The sequence below is a fragment of the Aspergillus neoniger genome (assembly GCF_003184625.1).
Source record: "Aspergillus neoniger CBS 115656 unplaced genomic scaffold BO87scaffold_20, whole genome shotgun sequence".
In the NCBI taxonomy this organism is placed as follows: Eukaryota; Fungi; Ascomycota; class Eurotiomycetes; order Eurotiales; family Aspergillaceae; genus Aspergillus; species Aspergillus neoniger.
Window position 1 is genome coordinate 25511 of NW_020291148.1, and position 18996 is coordinate 44506.

Below are 18996 nucleotides of genomic sequence, written 5' to 3' on the forward strand. Positions count from 1 at the left end.
AAACAACAATGTTCTTTAACCAACGATGTCCTACAGAATAATCATAATTTTCTGCTAACACATACAAGGAGTCTGTCTACTTGTGTGCTCCAGGCGATAGACGCAATGATCAGCCAGCTTTGCGTCACTCCTTTTGAAGCATTTCATTGTATCACGAGTAATTAGCCGAGACACCAAAAGCCTACAATTGCAGGTCTATATATAGGAGTGTATAATACAGAGATCGATGATACGATACTGATTCCTGGGTCTATATGGGCTCTTTTCACATAATCTTGGCTCTAAGGGATCCACCCAAAGATATGCCTTACATGACAGTATTGTTGAAACAATACCACCAAATGAGATGTTATATATAGTCAAAATTGAATAGCGACCCTTGTACGTGAGAATCATATAATCATATAATACCGCGCCTCATATTAAGTCTTCTTGATCTTCGTAAATATCCTTAGGCACGTACTGGAAGGGTACCCTCGTTGATCGCACCGCCACAGATGGAATCGCTGATGGGCACTGCCGGTAACATGGTTGGTACACTAAAGTACTACGTAGTTTACTGGGCAGAATCTCGTACCCACTTAGCGTCAGTGTTTGCGGGGTCTCCGAGAACCCCATCAAGGTACGTAACGGTAGTCACATCGATGGCTTGACAGCTGCCTCCCTAAATCATGGCTAGTCCCCCTGGGAAACCCAGCAAGCAACCTTGGGACGATTATATGTACACAAGCCAAAGGTTACCTCTGGACTGATTGTCAAACATATGCCATTTAGCCTTACCTCATCTTGCTTTCCTTTGTCCCCTCTTAAGTTTTTCACCTGATCATTTTTAGGCTGTTGGACCTCCGGGCACCGTCATCCTGCGCTGTTGATCTGCCAAGTATTTCCTGTCTCGTGAGCAAACCCCCCAAGGATTGTCATCACCGCTTTCTACACCCTTTCGGTATCCTTGTGAACAGTTGGTTCACCTCACTCGCTTGTCTCCGCTTTGGCGCGTGGTCTTCCATCCTATTGCAGCGATTACTCTGCACCGCTGTCCTTCTGATCCATCCCTTCCAAATAGATTAGCAGTTGTCTTTACATGCCGCTTTGATGAAAACTCACAATTCGGATTGTTGCGGAGCGTTACGAAAATTACCAGCTCTCCTTGATTTTTACTCGCAGCGATCTTATATTCTGGTCGCGTGAAAGAGTGGTGACAGAAAGAAAAAAGCTAATATTCAACCAAGAAAGGGGGGCTGTGAATCCCAGCCCATTACAACCGCCAACATTCCTCTCACAACGACCCCGACCCATACTTCCTCTGGCATACCCTTGCAAAATCTTCCTTCAAGTTCAAGGTCCTCTGTCCCTCAACCCGCTAAAGTAGTAGAACCTGCTAGTGGGAGGAGCAGTCGACGCTCTTCCTCTATAGCGACTCACTCCACTGGGTCTGAGCATTTTACCTGGACTGACAGTGGAGATCTGACGGAACAGCTTGCTAATGCCGAAGATTATCTTCGCATCCCACTCAGAAGCTCTGAAGATCGTGAAAGCTCTGGTCGGGTGGAATCCAGTGTACGGACCGAGAAACAGAATCGTGTCCATTACCCCAGCCAGCTTGTTATCGGCGAAGACGACGTTGAGAAGATTGAAATACCCTGCCCTCCACCCCGGAAGATTCCTCGGGCAGAGCGCCTCTTAGCTGTCATAATGTCACCCAATAATCGACAAAGCGCACACTTGCATGGCTTGGTTGGGAAGCCATTACTGTAAGAGGTTTCGTCATCGACAAATGTTACCTACTAGCTCTGCTGACCAGCTATGTAGGTACTTTACGAGTGTTTTCGTATCCTTGGGCGTCTTCCTTTTTGGCTATGACCAAGGTGTTATGTCTGGGATCATAACGTCCGTCTTCTCTTTCTTCAACGGAATGGAGGGCTTTGCTGACACACGATCAGAGGCTGGTATTTCAAGGATTACTTCAATCAACCCTCGCGAGCTGCAATAGGTACGGTGGTTGCGATCCTCGAAGTAGGGGCTTTCATATCTTCTCTACTTGTCGGTCGACTCGGCGACTTAATCGGACGCCGCAAAACGATCTTGTATGGCTCCATAGTATTCTTTATTGGCGGTGCATTGCAGGCCTTTGCTACCGGGTTGCCTATGATGATGGCCGGTCGAATCGTCGCAGGTTTGGGCGTTGGGGCCTTGTCGACAATTGTACCTGTCTACCAGTCTGAAATATCGGTATTCACAATCACCCTTGTTGCATAATGCTTCGGTTGTTTTGCTAATGTTCTCTAAGCCTCCCCACAACCGAGGAAAACTGGCATGTATTGAGTTTACAGGGAACATCTCCGGATACGCAGCCAGCGTCTGGGTGGATTATTTCTGTAGCTTTATAGAAAGTAATTACTCTTGGCGCCTACCATTGTTGTTCCAGTGCGTCATGGGTGCTCTTCTTGGTGTGGGTAGCCTCATCATTTGCGAGTCGCCAAGGTGAGTCCATGCGTGATGCAGGAGAAAACTTAGCTTTTCACCATGCTAATGCAAGACTAGGTGGCTGTTGGACAATGACCACGATGAAGAGGGTATGGTTGTCATTGCAAATCTATATGGAAGTGGAGACTTGCACAGTGACAAAGCCAGACAAGAGTATAGAGAGATTAAGATGAACGTTCTTCTGCAAAGGCAAGAAGGCGAAAGATCTTACGCTGATATGTTCAGGCGTTACTACAAAAGGGTCTTAATAGCGATGTCGGCACAGGCCTTGGCTCAGCTCAACGGTATTAACGTCATCTCGTATTACGCCCCGCTTGTATTCGAATCAGCAGGTTGGGCTGGCCGTGACGCTATCCTAATGACTGGGATCAACGCAATCTCGTATCTGGCCTCTACAGTACCTCCATGGTATCTGGTGGATCGCTGGGGGAGGCGCCCCATCCTTCTTTCTGGAGCGGTGGCAATGATTGTTTCACTCTCCCTGATTTCCTATTTCATATATATCGACGTCGTGGCAACACCTACTCTCACTGTCATCTTTGTCATGATCTACAATGCTGCTTTTGGTGCATCATGGGGACCCATACCATGGCTCTACCCCCCGGAAATTCTCCCATTGAGCATTCGTGCAAAAGGCGCAAGTCTTAGTACAGCCACTAATTGGGCTTTTAATTGGCTTGTCGGAGAGGTCACGCCTGTTTTACAAGCTGCTATCAAGTGGCGCTTGTACCTGGTGCATGCGTTTTTCTGTGCCTGCAGCTTTGTCCTGGGTAAGCGCCATGTCAATTTTCCCATAATTAACCAAAAGTCTAATACATTACTACAGTTTACTTTTTATATCCGGAAACGAGTGGTGTCCGCTTGGAAGACATGAATTTGCTGTTTGGGGATGCAACTACTGCCATGCCAACACCAGCAACTCAGGGAGAACGTGGCTCTCTCATGAGTGCAGGCTCTCCTGTACCTTCGCTTGACATCAGACGCCAGTATGGCCGTCTGGGGGCAGACAGCGCCATTCCTGGCTTGGACATTGACCCACCGAATGTAAGTTCTAGTACCGGTAGCAAGCCTGGCAGGACAGGCTTCCGGGAAGACACTAGTAGTCGACCAGAGGGCTTTGGAGGCTGGATTTCGAATATGATTACCCGACACAAAGGATCGGAATCAACAGGACAGGCCGGTCAGTATAGACGTCTTGGGCAGGAGGAGAATGAGTAGGGCCACCGCGTATGGTCCAGTCTCATGTAACAGATACAGACATATAAACATCCTGTTGCTGTACCTACCTCTTTCACTCTTGTTTTCTCTTTTCAACCCTATGTACACCGACTTAATTGTATTCTTTTCCTTTTCTCGTGGACTGACACTAGGATATTCTCGACCCTGGTCTCGCATATACTGATCTTGTCGAGGCTCTATTTCGATTTACTGCACCGTTTTCTCTTTCTGACATCATCTACATGTATGCATGTAAATATATACCGAGACGTATACCATGCCCCAGAATAGGTTTTAAAACATGACAGTTTGTGAAATGTTCGAAGCGTGAGGCACATATCGCGCCATATCCTACTCCGTGACTTCAGAAATGAGAATCCGCGTGCAACTTTCATCTCGAAGACTCAGTGTTATCAAGGGCCTTTCAGGCTCAGAGGTATTTCTCTGACTTGCATAATATGCTGCCACAATCCATCGATGTGGAAGGGTGGTAATAAATGATTAGAGAAGAATATTCTCTGATCCCCTTGTATATCATAGTGCCAACGAGGTTATCGAAAAAGAAAAATAAAATCATTTCGTACGTCTTATGCCGACCTTTATACATGAGAAGCTTGGGAAGCTTACCATGGCACGCACTTGTGTCCCTATGTCAAATAAAGCACCCTGCCTGTCATAGTGATAGCGTAGACGTTATTCGTCTAGGTTCGGGTTTACGACCCTCGTTGCGTACACACAGCCAGCGCAGATTCATTCATTATCAATCTATACCTCGAACCATTTACGAATTGTCTGTGGCTCCTCAGGCCCTGAAGCTAAATCAGCAGGCAGATCACACCGCCGTCATCTTCCTCCCTGAATAGAGGTGGAGAACCTTTACATTCGAACATGGAATGTCTAATTAACCAACAGCCGGTGAGGTAGGATACGCTGACTCAACCAAAATGTTCCCATTCATAACTTGTGCGTTGCATAACTGCATTCGATTCGACAGATTGGCTTTCGTCTCCGTGAACTTTCGCAAAATACCGTAAAAGGCAAACTTCATCGACTCCATGGTACCTGCCTGATAAGTACTTTTCGTTAATAGACTGTCAGATGCCTGTTCTACTGGTGATACTCAGTTCAGTTTGAATTAGAGGAGAGCAGCAAAAGCTGGAATCGCCAACCCACGGCAATCTCTCTCTCTCTCTTTTTTTTTTTTTTTTTTTCTTTTGTCGCATTTCTTTAATATCTTTAATCCGCGACAGTGAGGCACGACGGTGATGAATCATGACAGTAATCAAGCCCGGCTAGTTAAGTATGGGGAAAATTGGAGAACCAGTTGAACAGTAAGGCCACTTCGAAGCATCTGGGACCAAATTTCTGTCCAAGGATGGGAAGGTTGACCACCCTTTGAACAGTCAGTACAATTTCCATTGTAGAGGTCACACACATATATGATGCCACAAATGGCAGTGACATACATGCCTGCCCCCATTAGACACGCTATACCTCTCTCAGTAATTCGCCGTCATTGCCGACGAACAAGACGGAGGATGCAGTCGAGGTTTCAGAAGTGGCCCAGGCGGAACGGAGCTTTCAGGCCACGCGCCCGAGCTTTCCGTGTTATCTCCAGGCCAACTCGCCATTTGCGCTTCCACTCCGTCTTACATTCTGAGTAGGGAACCCTTCGAGAGGCTGACTTTCTTTCCCACCCTCAACATTCGACCCCTTTTCTTTTGCTTCCGATCTTTCTATTCTTCCTTTTCATTGCCTCAAAATTTCACATTGCCTTTATCAATTTAACAAACCTTCCATTCTTTACCTTACTTTACCCATTTGACCCTGGTTAAGCGGTGTCTGCTCAATCTATCCTGATTTCCCCTCCATACTCTTGCCTTGTGTTCTCAAGGTACCTTCTCATCGGCCCCTCTCTTTTTTCTTCTTTCCTCTCTCCAGACTCTCAACAAAAGCTGGAGTACTGCACGCTAGACCAATCATTGTGATTTTCTCATAAGAAATGTTTGCAACTCACACCTGAAGTCAATCCCAGCGAGCTGCTCTACATTCAACCAGCTTCCTGTGGCAGTCTGATACTCTCTACTTGCTTTCTCTTTCGCCACTCCCTGTCCCCGCATTTGTTTAGCTGCCCATTATACCGCAACTATGGCGGGAGTAAACCAGGCGTCAAGCTCTGGGGTTGATCTCTCCTCTGAAGTGCGGCGCAGAACTGCCCCTCTTACGCAGGAGCCCAGCCGTGCTCCTGATCATGATGCATATGATGCCAAGAAATCGAAGCAAGAGGTATGATGCTCGCCTTAGACCGAAGCTTCATAAAGCTTTACTGCACCTGATAGCCGATAATATTGACGCGTGTCTTAGCCCTCCTCGTTTCGTTCTGCGGTGGCCAGCTGGGAGCCTATATTTGCGCCTCTCTTTCTGACTGCTCTGGCAATTTTCACTCGAATGTATCAAATTGGTCGTTCAGATATCGTGACATGGGATGAGGCACAGTAAGACCAAAAACCTTTCTATCTTAATCTTTTCTTTTGCCAGTATAGAGTGCTAACGTCTTGTCCTGATAATAATATGCAGCTTCGGAAAATTTGGCTCACACTATCTGAAGCGCGAATTTTATTTTGATGTACACCCGCCTCTGGGGAAGATGCTAGTTGGCTTGTCGGGATTTCTTGCTGGTTATAATGGCTCGTTCGAATTCAAATCCGGTGAGAAGTATCCCGAAGACGTCAACTATACGTTCATGCGTATTTTCAATGCGGCTTTCGGCGCGGTATGTGTCCCGCTTGCTTACTATACCGCACGGGAGCTGGGTTTTCGCAAGGCTACTGTCTGGCTTATCAGTCTGATGGTGCTATTCGAAAACTCGTATGCCACTATCTCGAGATTCATCCTCCTTGATTCCATGCTACTTTGCTTCACGTTTACAACCACATTATGTTGGGCCAAATTCCATCGACTGCAGAAAGCTAGTTTTTCGGCAGAATGGTTTGCGTGGCTCTTTCTCACCGGCGTGAGCATTGGCTGTGTCTGCAGTGTCAAATGGGTCGGTTTCTTCTGCACCGCTATTGTGGGCCTTTATACAGTTGAAGATCTATGGAACAAGTTCGGCGACCTTAAAATGCCTGAGGTAAGTGACTTACTGGAATGTAAACGACTTCAGCTCGGTGGTTAATGCTCGGCAGGTTGTGGTAGCGAAACATCTAGTTGCTCGCATAGTGGGCCTCATTATCGTGCCCTGCATTGTCTACATTCTGTCTTTCTATGTTCATTTCTGGGTTCTCGAGAATAGTGGTCCAGGAGATGCCCAGATGAGCTCACTTTTCCAGGCAAACTTGAAGGGCACCGAGGTCGGGAAGGATAGTCCTCTTGAGATAGCACTGGGATCGAGGGTGACACTGAAAAACATGGGGTATGGTGGTGGACTTCTCCATTCGCATATCCAAACGTATCCTGAAGGGTCAAGTCAACAGCAGGTGACGTGCTATCATCACAAGGACTCCAACAACGACTGGTTCATCTACCCCAATAGGTATGAGCCGGACTATGACCCCGAGGGCTCCTTGAGATTCGTTGGTGACGGAGACATCATCCGTCTAATCCATGGGCAGACGGGTCGGAATCTACATTCGCATGCTATATCTGCACCGGTTACTAAGAGCCAATTTGAAGTCTCCTGTTATGGCAACATTACCATTGGCGATGACAAAGATCATTGGGCGGTTGAAGTCGTTGATGATGTTGCATCCAGGGACAGGAGCAGGATTCGAACTCTTACTACGGCATTTCGCCTGAAACATCCTGTCCTGGGCTGTTACTTGCGTGCAGGAAATGTAAACCTGCCCCAATGGGGCTTCAAACAGATTGAGACCACATGCGTGAAGGAGAATAAGCCCAGTGATGTCTATACTCATTGGAATGTCGAGTCACACTACAACGAGAGGCGTAAGTTTACCCCTATTTCTGGTCTATTCCTTCCAGATTGTGGCAATCGGATATTGATTTTGTTACCCAGTTCCACCAGGTGATCCCGGATCTTACAAGTCTCCGTTCTGGAAGGATTTTATCCATCTGAATGTCGCTATGATGACGTCCAACAATGCTCTTGTCCCTGATCCGGACAAGCAAGATGACCTCGCCTCTAAGTTCTGGCAATGGCCCATACTCAATGTGGGCCTTCGTATGTGCTCCTGGGATGACAACACCATCAAGTACTACCTTCTCGGAAACCCCTTCGTATATTGGGGGAGTACTTTAAGTCTTGGAATATTTGCCCTTCTGGTTCTTTGGTATCTCGTGCGTTGGCAGCGAGGATATACTGAACTTACCCAAGCGGATATTGACCACATCCACTATTCCGGTCTATACCCAGTCATTGGGTGGGTGTTGCATTATTTGCCCTTTGCGGTCATGGCACGAGTGACTTACGTCCACCATTACTATCCGGCACTCTACTATGCCATACTCACATTCGGATTCTGCGTTGACTGGTTCACACAGCAGATGAGCAACAAGCTACGTTGGGCGATCTATACCTTGCTTTACTGCGCGATCGTTGGCTTGTTCGCATACTTCCGGGCTATTGTGTTTGGTATTGAAGGCCCCAGCCAGCAGTGGTCTCATTTGAACTGGTTCAGTGGCTGGCGGATTGCCAATTGAGCCGTTCCATCTCATCACCACCACCGTAATCGCCACCCTTATCGTCAACACCTGTTTACATATACCGCTTCTCGTCATCGCTGTACCTCATATGCAATACCATACTTGTCACTACTATTGTTGGCTCGTGGACTATCTACTCTAGTCAGCTGTAAAATATTTAGATTGGCTGTGTTTCAGGTTTTGGTATATGCGCCCCGCGCCTCTGTTATTTTGTAGCAGTCAATGTATATTGCTTCGCTCTTCTGTACCCATTACCTCGATCCTCATTGGCTCGAGATGTATATAAACCAAGGTCACAGAGATTACTGGGCGAAATCTGAGCCTATTCCATATTCCTACACAACCATACTTCTCCAAGGGCGACTATAAAGGACCATTACATGTTTGCACAAGATATAGTCCCGTGACAACTTTGAACAACAAGCTCGATATAAGGTATAATATCCTGTATCCATCAACAACAGCCTCCTGACAGGCCACTTCCACCCTTGCGCATGGCATCATCCAAGCCTAAAGTGACAGTATTTGGGATACCTGAGTTTGATCCACCAGTAGCACCATAGCCCTTCACACCACTTCGACGGTCGTAGAGGTCATATTTGCCAGCTTCGATGTTGCGGTATATCATCTCGGCTACCTCAAGAAACGCACGCTCCACGTTCTCTCCGGATTTCGCGCTTGTCTCAACATACCGTGTAATGTTATTCAAACGGCACCACTCCTCCGCTTCTTGCCTAGTGACTGTCTGATGCGATCTCGACTCATCAGCGGCAAGATCGCTCTTGTTGCCGACCAGAACAATTACAATGCCATCTTCCGCAATTTGCCGCAGATCATGGAGCCACTGTGTGCACGATACAAATGTAGAAGGTCTAGTGATATCGAAGACCAGTAGGGCACCCGAAGCACCACGGAAATAAGAGCGGGTAATAGATTTGTACGTTTCTTGGCCAGCGGTGTCCCATAGCGACAACTTCATTCTTTTCTGGAGCTCCTGTACCCTACGTGGAGGACTGGGCAGTCCAGAAGCGACTGATTCGCTGGCTGTAGCCGTAGCGGGCAATGAGGGCGAAGATGTGAGTGAAGGGGCACGATTGCGGATAGAATCGTCGAACTCGCCTCCCAAGGCCTTTGAAGCCGGCGGGCCCACCGGAACAATCCGTGAACCGAACTCGACACCGATTGTAACATCATGGGAGGACGAAAAGCGCCCTTCGCAGAGTCGGATCGTCAACTAGAAAGTCGCGGCCGTGTGTCAGCGGTATGATGGTCTGTCAAGCGTGAGTGTACCCACACTAGACTTCCCAGTTCCCGAGTCCCCGATGCAAACAAGTTTAGCAATATAATCCCATGGCTGTGACATGGATACAGCAGAGGAATGTCGCTTATGCCGGCACTCGAGACTTTAGGTGAATAATTTTTTTTTTTTCGATCGATCAATGCCCGTGGACTTTAAAGGTCTGTAGGAGTCATGCTCCCAAAAAATCAACTGATGGAAGATGGCGACCAAATAAAACGGATACTCGCCTTGGGAAATGGAAAGGTTGGCTCAACCTGGTGTCAGTCGGCCTATGGGGAGATAATCGTATGATAATTAATGATGCTAAGTACTCTGTGAACTTCTTCGTCCTCAGCACGGGAAGGGATTCTCTTTTTACGTTCAGCCTTACTAAACTCAGTCGGGTATAACGCTGGATTCCAACCTACTAGGAAAGTGCGGGATAAGATAAGTAGTAGGACAGAATCGATAACCAGTCTGGAGTAGCCAGTAGATGACCAACCAAGCTATAGTGGAGCTACCGAGGAATGCTGGGTACAGTGCAAGTAGCTGTTATGTAATGATGGTCTTTCTGACTAGTTATCCACTGGTTAAGTACGGGAGGAGCTGCGATAGTTTAGTCCCCTCTAGTAGTAGTTCCCCAAACTACTGTTATCCTACCTTGTTCAAGCCTCACATATATTGACTGCAAGGAAAATTCCACCGCAACCCCCTTGTTTTTTTTTTTCTTTCTTTCCGCTATGGTCTGAAGTGCTCCAGTTTCCTGCTCCGCACACCGAGAACATTTGTACTTACTGGGCGCATTCTGCAGTCCAAGCAAGTTAAACCGATCAGACGAATGGCATGAATGCTGAGTCATCTATCACCATGACCTTGCCTGATGACGCTTGCAACCTCACCTACTGATCGCAAGGGAAGACTACTGCTACCTTCATACGCTTTCTGCCTGTCTGAACTCTTTCTACAGTTTATACCCCAATCCGTCATATCTTTTCTTTTTGATGGATAGCCCTGTCCCATCTGGCTTCTTTGCTATGTAGTCCTTCGATTCCCACTGAATTTCAACTGCATCGGGTTCATACCGCTCACACCGCTTCGTCTGCTATAATCTGGACAATCAGTGATTTAAATATAAGAAGGTTTAGCGGCTCATTGGTTAAGGGTCAAGGTGTCAAGAAGACGAAAACAAAGATAGAGAACCAGGTCCGACATGTTCTCCGAATGTATGAATACCCTCTACTATTCCGTCTCTTATACATCATATACCGTGCTCCTCATCGCTCACTCCCTGCCCAGATGCCTCCCGTTTTCTCGCACAGTCCCAGTCACGGGTCGTGAACCATCCAGAAGACCCCCGAAGAAAGGGGCATGAACGTCTCTTGCAACAACCTCGAAATTCTCTTTTGCCCTCTTCGCGCTCTTTCTTCCACAGGAATGCGGCCGACCCATACCAACCTGCCGGTTCTCAACTATCAGGCTTCCCGTTTGGTTCAAGGGTTGTGTCTCAACCTGCGCCTCTCTTCTACAGCGCTACTGATGAATTTCGAGAGGAGGATGATGAGGTTGAGCATGAGCGAGAGATTGCTGACTTCTATGCCTTACAAAAATCTCGGCGCCAATTTGGGAGCAGCTACCTTAGGGAGTCTTCAGAAATTGGCGACGATAACGAATCTGCCAACTCGAAGGAACAACAGCCCCCTTATACTAGGGGGAAGGGCATTTGGAGCTCCTGGCGCGACGCCGAAACTAGTGACAGAGCGCAAGATTCGCGTGTTGAGTACGACGGGGAGCCAAACGGAACGGAGGAGTCTATTCATACAGAGCGAAGTAGAAGCAGGCTCAGGGGGAAATTAGTTGACGTTCACCTGGAAGATACACTGGCATCCGATGTTGGCCGCGACCGGGCTGACTCTCCCGGATTTGGTGATGATAAACCGCCTTCCGTTCAACGGTTTCGAGAGCAGCCACAGTCACGAACGGGCAATCTCGGACTAGACTCAGTTCTCCTTCCTATAGATTCAGATAACGCAGTAGTGCCAGAAACATCCCAACCGCCAGGCACGTCACGACCATATCGAACGTCGACCCCACCGGTAGGCGCTAGCTCTCCAGCTCATGATGGCTTTTGGGGTCACTTGTTTCTAATATCTGTGGCCTCTCTCTTCGCTACGTCATTTCTTATTTACCTTCACACTTCACCTCCTTCCGGTGACAAGTCGAAATGGGGTGACACTGTCTACTTGACCATCCACAGTTCATTTTACCTGCTGGGTACCTATACCATCGCGTCGATATCTATATCTCTGCTTTGGCTGGCACTATTACGCTCCTATGTACGTCCATTGGTTTACGCTATTCTCGTCGCCGTTCCCATAATACTGTATTCCTTCTTTCTCTACCCCTTTATCTCGAGCTTTGGGGGTGTCTGGCACGGATCAAGTGTTCAGGACAAAGTCATGAGATGCGGGTCTATTATTCCCTTTATTTTGGCTAGCGCATGGATTTACAACGTCGTTCGAGGCCGCCGCGCTATAGGAAGGGCCGTCGACATACTCGAATTTGCATGCCGCATCCTCGCCGTGAATCCAGAGCTTCTAGCTTTGGGGCTCGGTGCCCTCATTCTCATTGTCTTATGGACCTGGTTATGGATGCTCATGTTTACGCGAGTGTTTTTGGAAGGTCATATTTCTCGGTCCAGCCTTTTTGTTGTCGATTCAAGCAGCTGGTGCTTAGGAATCTACTATGTGCTCGTTTACGCATGGTCACTGGGAGTCATCGCTGGTATTCGACGTACAGTCACAGCTGCCGCGGTGAGTCAATGGTATTTTCATCGCTTTACGACGCCAGCGCCGACCTCCAGGCAAATAGTCCAAGCCGCAACTCTGCACTCCGCTACAACCCTTTTTGGTACAATTTGCCTATCGAGCCTCCTGGCTCTAATGATCCGCGTCCCGCTTTTGTTGCTTCCCGGTCGTATCGCGTCACTTTTGAGTTTCTGCGCCTATTCCTTTGTCCCAACTCCTATAACTGCCCTCACGGACCCTCTAACCCTCACATATGCGTCCATTCATTCCCAGCCGCTTGCAGTGTCCGCTCGTGGTCTGGTGCAGATGACAAACCTGACGCCCTCCATAGCGACGACTTCTCTACACCCACGGTCGTTCTCTTGGTCTCGTGGGCATTCTGCAACTCTTCTCCCTTATCGACTTTCCAAGCTCATCCTGCATGCGGCCCGTCTCATGATGTCTCTTGCGCTTGGGTTTGGTGGCTGGGTGAGCACTGCTCGGAGCCTAAGTGTGATGGGTACCAACGGTTCGATCCGCGGAAGCATGTATGCCTACATGGTCGGGATCATTGCTGGGACGATCGGTTGGAGTGTGCTGGGAGCAATTGAAGGTGTAATTGCAGATACTGTCGATGCATCAATCATTTGTTGGAGTAGCGAAGTTGGAGCCTACGGCCGGGAAGCAAGGTACTGCCGAGAAGCTGGCTGGCTCTTCGGCCAAGAGCCTGGGTCTGTTTCCAGGAATACGCGCTTTGAGGATCCATGAGCTATCACTTGGTAGGTATACCTGTGCGACCATGAAAGGAATGTCAGATTCTCATTGAGAGGACATCTACGGCTTAGTAATCACCGCACTGTCAATCCGAATAGGATTTTCGAATATCTGGTGATGGCGGTATTGCGCTTCGGGGGGGTTTGAGAGGCTTCGGCTTAGCGATTGTGTTTATTCTTTATCACTATGTCTGCGGGAGACATCTGCTGCTAAATGAACGACTTATGCCAGGTATCATATCTAGATCGTTATTAGAGCCTATATCATCTTATTTGACTCTTTGCCACTTTGGCGTAAGGCACCAATTCGCCTGGTTGTACTTTCTCCCGGAAGAGAATAAATCATTAAATATAATAGAATAAGAAAGGATAAAAATTCAAGATGACTACCACTAGCGTAGTAGCGTAGTTAGATTCGGTTTCCAGATGTGGTTACTAAGTGTACAGGCGCATTACCCTACAGGCCCCAGTGCCCGGGTCTCAAATTCTAAGCTCCAATCCCATGGATGTACGCTGAATGATATAGCAATGTAGTCGATTGAAAATTCTTGCACCCCCAACGTATCTCCCAGACCTACGTTGCAGATAAATAAATGATGAATGTTTGCCTCCTCTTAAGCATAAGCACATACAACCCGTGGTATCATGTAACAATAACAGCAGGCAAAATAAATTCCCTGTACACGCCTGCTGCCATAAACGCCAACTGAAAGCCATTGAAATGGACCGCAGATTGTGACACGAACGACATAGCAGAACGCCTGGATGAACTCGTCACATTTACAGCTTGAGTCGGCTGTTCCATCCCACACCTTCCTTGGCGCACCACTCACTCAGAAATGCGTGACTGAACCGGACTACCTCTAGGGGGGCGTTGGTCCGTCCAACTGGCAAAAAAAATTCGCCAGAATAGTCGCCAGCTCTCAAGCGTTGCCTTCCCAACTCTGAGAAATTCTTGGATCGTTTAGACCAGGTACTTGGAAACTCACGCGAAAGCACATCTTCGCAAAGACCGCGTGAGCCTTCGAGCCATAACTTCTGGGATTCTCTATAGCACTCGTGCGGTCTATTCTTCAACTCCACAAACTCTTTCCGGCTCTTCTTATGGTCTTCCGATGCAGCAGGGTTTTCATCGCTCCCTGGAGTGGGCGCTGGCGTGTTCTCCCCAGGTAAAGGTGTGGCGGCAAGTCGCTCAAGATCAAGTGCATGAATGGCATCATAAGAGACAGCACCAAGTATGAGGCAGAGGCTATGCAGGCGCGGATAGGGAGTGTTATTCTTTTTTACAACACGCCAATATGCGAGGATAGATAGCCAGGAAGACGAATCTGCAGTTTGCCGGGATAGCGCTTTGGATTGATCGTCGGCAACAAATGCCACTATGAAGCAAAGAATAGCCTCAATTGCTGTAGCGGCCGCGAGTTTTTCATCAACGGTAGTTACGTGATCTTTGGCTGTGTGTCGCTCCGCAGCATGCTTTAAATCACGTCCCAGATTTGAATATTTCTGATACTCATCTTTCCAAGCTCGACGGTCGCATTGACGTGATGCCGTATTAGTCGATTGCGGAGATGCGAGTTTTGTAGGAGTGGCCGAATTACCGGGGCGCTTGACGGCTGGATGAGAAGACGGCTTTCCATCATTGCCGCTGAATGGATCAAACCGGCTGGCAGAAGACTTAGGGTCTTTTACCGGCGTCGTTGAACTAGCTTTCGATCTGTCTGCTGGATTTACAGCCAGATTTGAGGAGAAAGACATAGGCGTTTGAGGCTTTTCAGGGACTTTTGAGTGCTCCCGAGAGACGGTAATTGTGCCCATATGCTTCCCTTTCCCTTCCAACCGTTGTGGCTTGTTGTGATCGGGATGTTCCGACGCTGGAGCCTTCGCTGCCGCCTGCCTGGCTTTCTGAGTCTGAGAGGGCTCAATGTCTGGTGCACTCTTCACAGGTGACCCCGGTGGGGCCGGTTTCTTTTTGCCAGAAAATTTCAGGAGAGCCTCGATCCGCTTCCGGTTTGATCTTCCATATTTCAATTTCACGACCGACTGCACTCTAGCCGAAGCATCCTGTAGAACCGGTGGCGAGCCGATTGATCTTGACATCGTATTTCCGACATGGTTCTTTGAATTACCTTTGGAGGCCAGAGAACTGTCCAAAGTTGAGACATCCGTGCTTGAGGGCCGTCGTTTGTCATTTCCATGATAAAATTGCTTGCTATGCAAGCCCGAAGAGTGTGTTGAGTCTGGCTGTGACGAAGCGTGAACGGCAGATTTGGCCTTCTGAATTTTGGATCCCGATGATAAATCATTATTCGAAGCGCCGTCGCTTTGTGATGATCCTAGGCCCAGGGGGCCTTCTCCAAGCCCAGCTAATTCCTTCTCAATATCAGGCGGAAGAGTAGGAGACAGAAGCCGAGGCAGTCTTGGACTGTTTGAAGTAGGGGGAAGGGTCGGTGACAGGAGAGCAGGCAAGCCGTTACCCTTCAGCCGTTCGGTCTTTGCAGGACTCGGAGATATCCTCGGCTTTTTGGGGGCCGCGACCTTATGCTGTGACCTCGAAGAATCGGAGGTGCCATCGACAAACGGGCGCTTGCGCTCGATGCCCCCCGAGTTAGACGCAGCTCGCGATTGGACGGGTGGTTTTCCCACGGGCTTTTGCGAGTCATTGCTAGGAAGGCTAGCCCTAACAGCTCGTTGACTTGCATCGGGGGTATCAAGAATTGAGGTGCTTTGCTTACTGACTTCAGGGCCGACAGGGGAAGCGGAGGCGCCACTCTTCCTTCTGTTCCTATAGTCATTAAAAGTTATCTTTTTCTTCACCGAGTTGTTGGATGGTGTGCTTGCAGCACTCTGGCCTCCGGAACGCTGGTCGGACATGACGTTTCCTGTCGCGTCAGACCAGTCACCCACAGCCACTAGCAAGGAATCTCCTTCGTGATGTGTAAGGAATGTCATATATTGTAGTTGTTGCTCCTCCGGTGTAAACGGCCCGTCATTACCCACAGCCCAGTTGTTGACAAAGCGACTCCCCAGACGGAAAGGCACATCAGTGGGAACAGTGAGAAGGAAGGGGTAGAACGGAAGGATTTCTTCCCTAAGCCGCTTCAATCGTTGGTCGATGGAAGATTGACCGGAGTTATGTGTCTGTTCGTTAATGAACTTGGGGTCTTTTATTTCATCATCCGCGGAGCGATAGGGCTGGTCCCCCGACATTGCAGTCCGTTGATCAAAAGCCTACGTGGCTGACGGCGAGCAAGCTCTTTTCGACTGACCATGAACCAATACCAAGTATTCCTTCCTTCTCTTTTGACCTCCCTGAGTGGCGTTAGCTCCCAGTATCATGTGGCTACGCGAATTGGAGTTCAATTGCCGCCACTATCGAACATCGCACTTCCCAGGAACAGGTTCAGGGACCACGTAGTGTGACCTTGTGAAAAGTCACCTTTCAAGAACTGCCAGCGCGCCTTCTTATTGTTATTGAGTCTTCCCCTTTCCCTCTATCTTGTGTCAGAATCTGGATACCGAGCGGACTGAGCTCCTCGTTGGCCTTTGCCGACTGCCCCCCAAAACTGCGACCTGTGACGCTAAGAGAGAGACCGAAATAAACGAGCGTTCAACAACACAAGCGCTTTGGATCCGAATATATTCACCCACAGCCAGCCGGACTGGATTCAGCTGGCGGGGAAAATTGCACAAAATTGGCTGGAATGGGGAACGCGATAAGAAACCAGCCCCGACCTGTCGTACAGAAGTAGCGTCGACAAACAGCCAATGTATGCCGGAGCTAGAATGAGACTCTCGAGGCCATAAGGATAGAGGACGGGAGCCTCTGGCTCGCTAGTGTTGATGTGGGCGTAACAGCAAGGAATAGACGACAAGGAAGGAGAGCGCCGAGGAGCTTCCTCTGGAGATGGGATCGCCTTTCCGTCCGACAATGAGGGTGGGTTGGGGGGGGCGCGCGCTTAGTCGCGACTGGGGATGCTGGCTGGCGGTCGAAGCGGAAACGCTTGGCAGTAATTGATTTGCTTATGATTAGTCTAGAGCGGGTCTCCTCCGCTTATCTACTAGGCACCTTACTCCGTACCATACTTCAAAGATTGAAGCTCTTACTTCTCAACCAGTCTTCTCCGACTACGTACCGCTTGCAATTCTCCATGGCCCTCGTTCTTTTTGTCCCTATCTATGTGCAGTGGCAAACGGAAGACTCAGGTCTGTATGTCCTAGTACTTGGTTATCACAGGTAAATCCCCATTAAAGGCAACGACCTCAGATACCATTGGCTAGACTGTTTATCAGAAATCACCAGGCTTGAATCTAAATTCATCCAACAATCTCAGAACAGGCCTGAGTTTGACACTGTATACAAACATGACCAATCGTTTTCACGAACGATCTTCTGACGCGAACTTTCCCTGCCAAAATGCCCTGAAATGCTTCTGCTGCCCGGCAGCGGAGATATCATCAATCTCCCTAGGAGTCAACTGAAAGGTTAAGGCGCGCAAATAGCTGCTTAAGCGGGATTCTTTGCTACTAGTCGTGATTGTTATACAGCCACGGTCTATGGACCATCTCAGGAGGATCTCCCCTTCACTGACTGCATATTTTTTAGCCAGATGTGGCAGCAGGTCATCCACTGGCCCTCCCTTTGATCGGATGATAGGAGTTAAAGGCCCATAGCTTGCTGTTTGGATGCCTTGGCTCTTATGAAAGTCGAGTAGATTGCCATGCTGTAGATAGGGATGGAATTCAATCTGGTTGATGGATGGCGGAACTGTGGCTGTCTCCAAAATAGCCTCCAAATGGCTTTGCAGGAAATTAGACACGCCAATTGACCGTGCCTTTCCAGCCGCCTTCACCTGCTCCATAGCAGCCCAGGCTGTTTGAAGGTCGCTATATGAGCTGGCGAAAAAAGGCGAGTGAATTAGATACCTATATGTAACCCCCGTTAGTCCTCGCATCTGGCAGTAAACCAAGGTTCTTCGAGCCGGTAGAAACATATTGGCGGGCGGATCACCTACAGATCAACGTAATCCAGCTGAAGCTTTTCTAGACTTGCGTCGATTGCCCTCGGAATATCTGCGATGTTTACGCTCACCTTAGTGGTTACGAATAGCTTATCTCGTTCCACGCCACTCTCCTTGATGGCAAGACCAAGCTCAGGCTCGGTTCTGTAAGTCTCGGCACCATCAAGGTGGAGATACCCCAGTCGGATAGCATCTTTGATGGATTCAACGAGCTCTCGGTTGATACTAGTGTCCCCTTCCTTCTTATACCAAGCTGTGCCGCAGCCATATCCAAGCTGCTTCCGTTATCAAATGTAACTGAATTGGTTGCCAAAAGGATAGAGTTGCAAATGAGTCTGCTGCTCCTACAACTTACCTGGGGAACACACGTGCCGTCGTTCAACCTGACGGATGGCATAGACTTCAGGGTGTTGGCCATCTTTGTTGCTATTCAGTATGACTGGTGTGGTAATATCCTTGTTCGTAGGCACGACCAACCCCAGTTTCTTTCTTTTCTTTCGCAAGGCAGAGGAGACCTTTGGAAGTTCTATACTCGGGTGCAGAAATGGATGATGGACGATGTATTAAAACTCCGTTCTACGAACCGGATCGGATCAGCTCCGGCTCCACAAGCCATCCAGCTTCATCCCGCGCTGCGGCTGCGCATGTCCTGAATCTCCGAGCCTTCCGCCTTGCCCCACCATAATCCGACGAAGAGGTTCTATTTTACAATGGTAGACATTGCGTTACCAGCGTGTAGTCCATCAAGGGGCAGACAAATGCGGGATCGGTAGGCG

At 48.6% G+C, this 18996-nt stretch overlaps 8 protein-coding genes across 8 annotated transcripts; 3 read left to right on the forward strand and 5 right to left on the reverse strand.

Annotated features, from left to right (window-relative positions):
* Positions 1-556: 556 nt before the first annotated feature.
* Positions 557-1587, reverse strand: BO87DRAFT_397747 (uncharacterized protein; the record flags this gene model as incomplete). The annotated part of the gene is made up of 6 exons (XM_025625330.1): positions 557-656; positions 820-891; positions 969-1052; positions 1139-1176; positions 1263-1351; positions 1446-1587. The coding sequence occupies 6 exons, from the start codon at positions 1585-1587 to the stop codon at positions 557-559; spliced, it is 525 nt and encodes a 174-aa protein (XP_025478665.1).
* Positions 1588-1652: 65 nt separating this feature from the next.
* BO87DRAFT_360739 (putative MFS monosaccharide transporter) lies at positions 1653-4085 on the forward strand. Its single transcript, XM_025621567.1, has 6 exons — positions 1653-1751; positions 1810-1887; positions 1941-2229; positions 2288-2481; positions 2542-3254; positions 3311-4085. Exons 1-6 carry the CDS (start codon positions 1693-1695, stop codon positions 3700-3702), a joined length of 1725 nt encoding a protein of 574 aa, XP_025478666.1. The 5' UTR covers positions 1653-1692; the 3' UTR covers positions 3703-4085.
* A 1116-nt stretch (positions 4086-5201) lies between these two features.
* BO87DRAFT_397748 (uncharacterized protein) lies at positions 5202-5822 on the reverse strand (the record flags this gene model as incomplete). The annotated part of the gene is made up of 3 exons (XM_025625331.1): positions 5202-5325; positions 5356-5400; positions 5722-5822. 3 exons carry the CDS (start codon positions 5820-5822, stop codon positions 5202-5204), a joined length of 270 nt encoding a protein of 89 aa, XP_025478667.1.
* A 28-nt stretch (positions 5823-5850) lies between these two features.
* pmt2 (protein O-mannosyl transferase) lies at positions 5851-8628 on the forward strand (the record flags this gene model as incomplete). Its single annotated transcript, XM_025627898.1, has 5 exons — positions 5851-5988; positions 6067-6197; positions 6280-6832; positions 6888-7647; positions 7718-8628. 5 exons carry the CDS (start codon positions 5851-5853, stop codon positions 8359-8361), a joined length of 2226 nt encoding a protein of 741 aa, XP_025478668.1. The 3' UTR covers positions 8362-8628.
* On the reverse strand, positions 8539-9798 carry BO87DRAFT_377358 (secretion related GTPase). The gene is made up of 2 exons (XM_025623529.1): positions 9659-9798; positions 8539-9598 (listed from the first exon to the last, which is right to left on the reverse strand). The coding sequence occupies exons 1-2, from the start codon at positions 9725-9727 to the stop codon at positions 8819-8821; spliced, it is 849 nt and encodes a 282-aa protein (XP_025478669.1). The 5' UTR covers positions 9728-9798; the 3' UTR covers positions 8539-8818.
* A 1055-nt stretch (positions 9799-10853) lies between these two features.
* On the forward strand, positions 10854-13194 carry BO87DRAFT_397751 (uncharacterized protein; the record flags this gene model as incomplete). The annotated part of the gene is made up of 2 exons (XM_025625332.1): positions 10854-10866; positions 10940-13194. The coding sequence occupies 2 exons, from the start codon at positions 10854-10856 to the stop codon at positions 13192-13194; spliced, it is 2268 nt and encodes a 755-aa protein (XP_025478670.1).
* A 484-nt stretch (positions 13195-13678) lies between these two features.
* BO87DRAFT_407423 (uncharacterized protein) lies at positions 13679-16409 on the reverse strand (the record flags this gene model as incomplete). Its single annotated transcript, XM_025626072.1, has 2 exons — positions 13679-14086; positions 14189-16409. The coding sequence occupies 2 exons, from the start codon at positions 16407-16409 to the stop codon at positions 13980-13982; spliced, it is 2328 nt and encodes a 775-aa protein (XP_025478671.1). The 3' UTR covers positions 13679-13979.
* A 959-nt stretch (positions 16410-17368) lies between these two features.
* On the reverse strand, positions 17369-18777 carry BO87DRAFT_336456 (aldo/keto reductase). The gene is made up of 3 exons (XM_025620522.1): positions 18576-18777; positions 18215-18495; positions 17369-18125 (listed from the first exon to the last, which is right to left on the reverse strand). The coding sequence occupies exons 1-3, from the start codon at positions 18636-18638 to the stop codon at positions 17579-17581; spliced, it is 891 nt and encodes a 296-aa protein (XP_025478672.1). The 5' UTR covers positions 18639-18777; the 3' UTR covers positions 17369-17578.
* Positions 18778-18996: the final 219 nt, after the last annotated feature.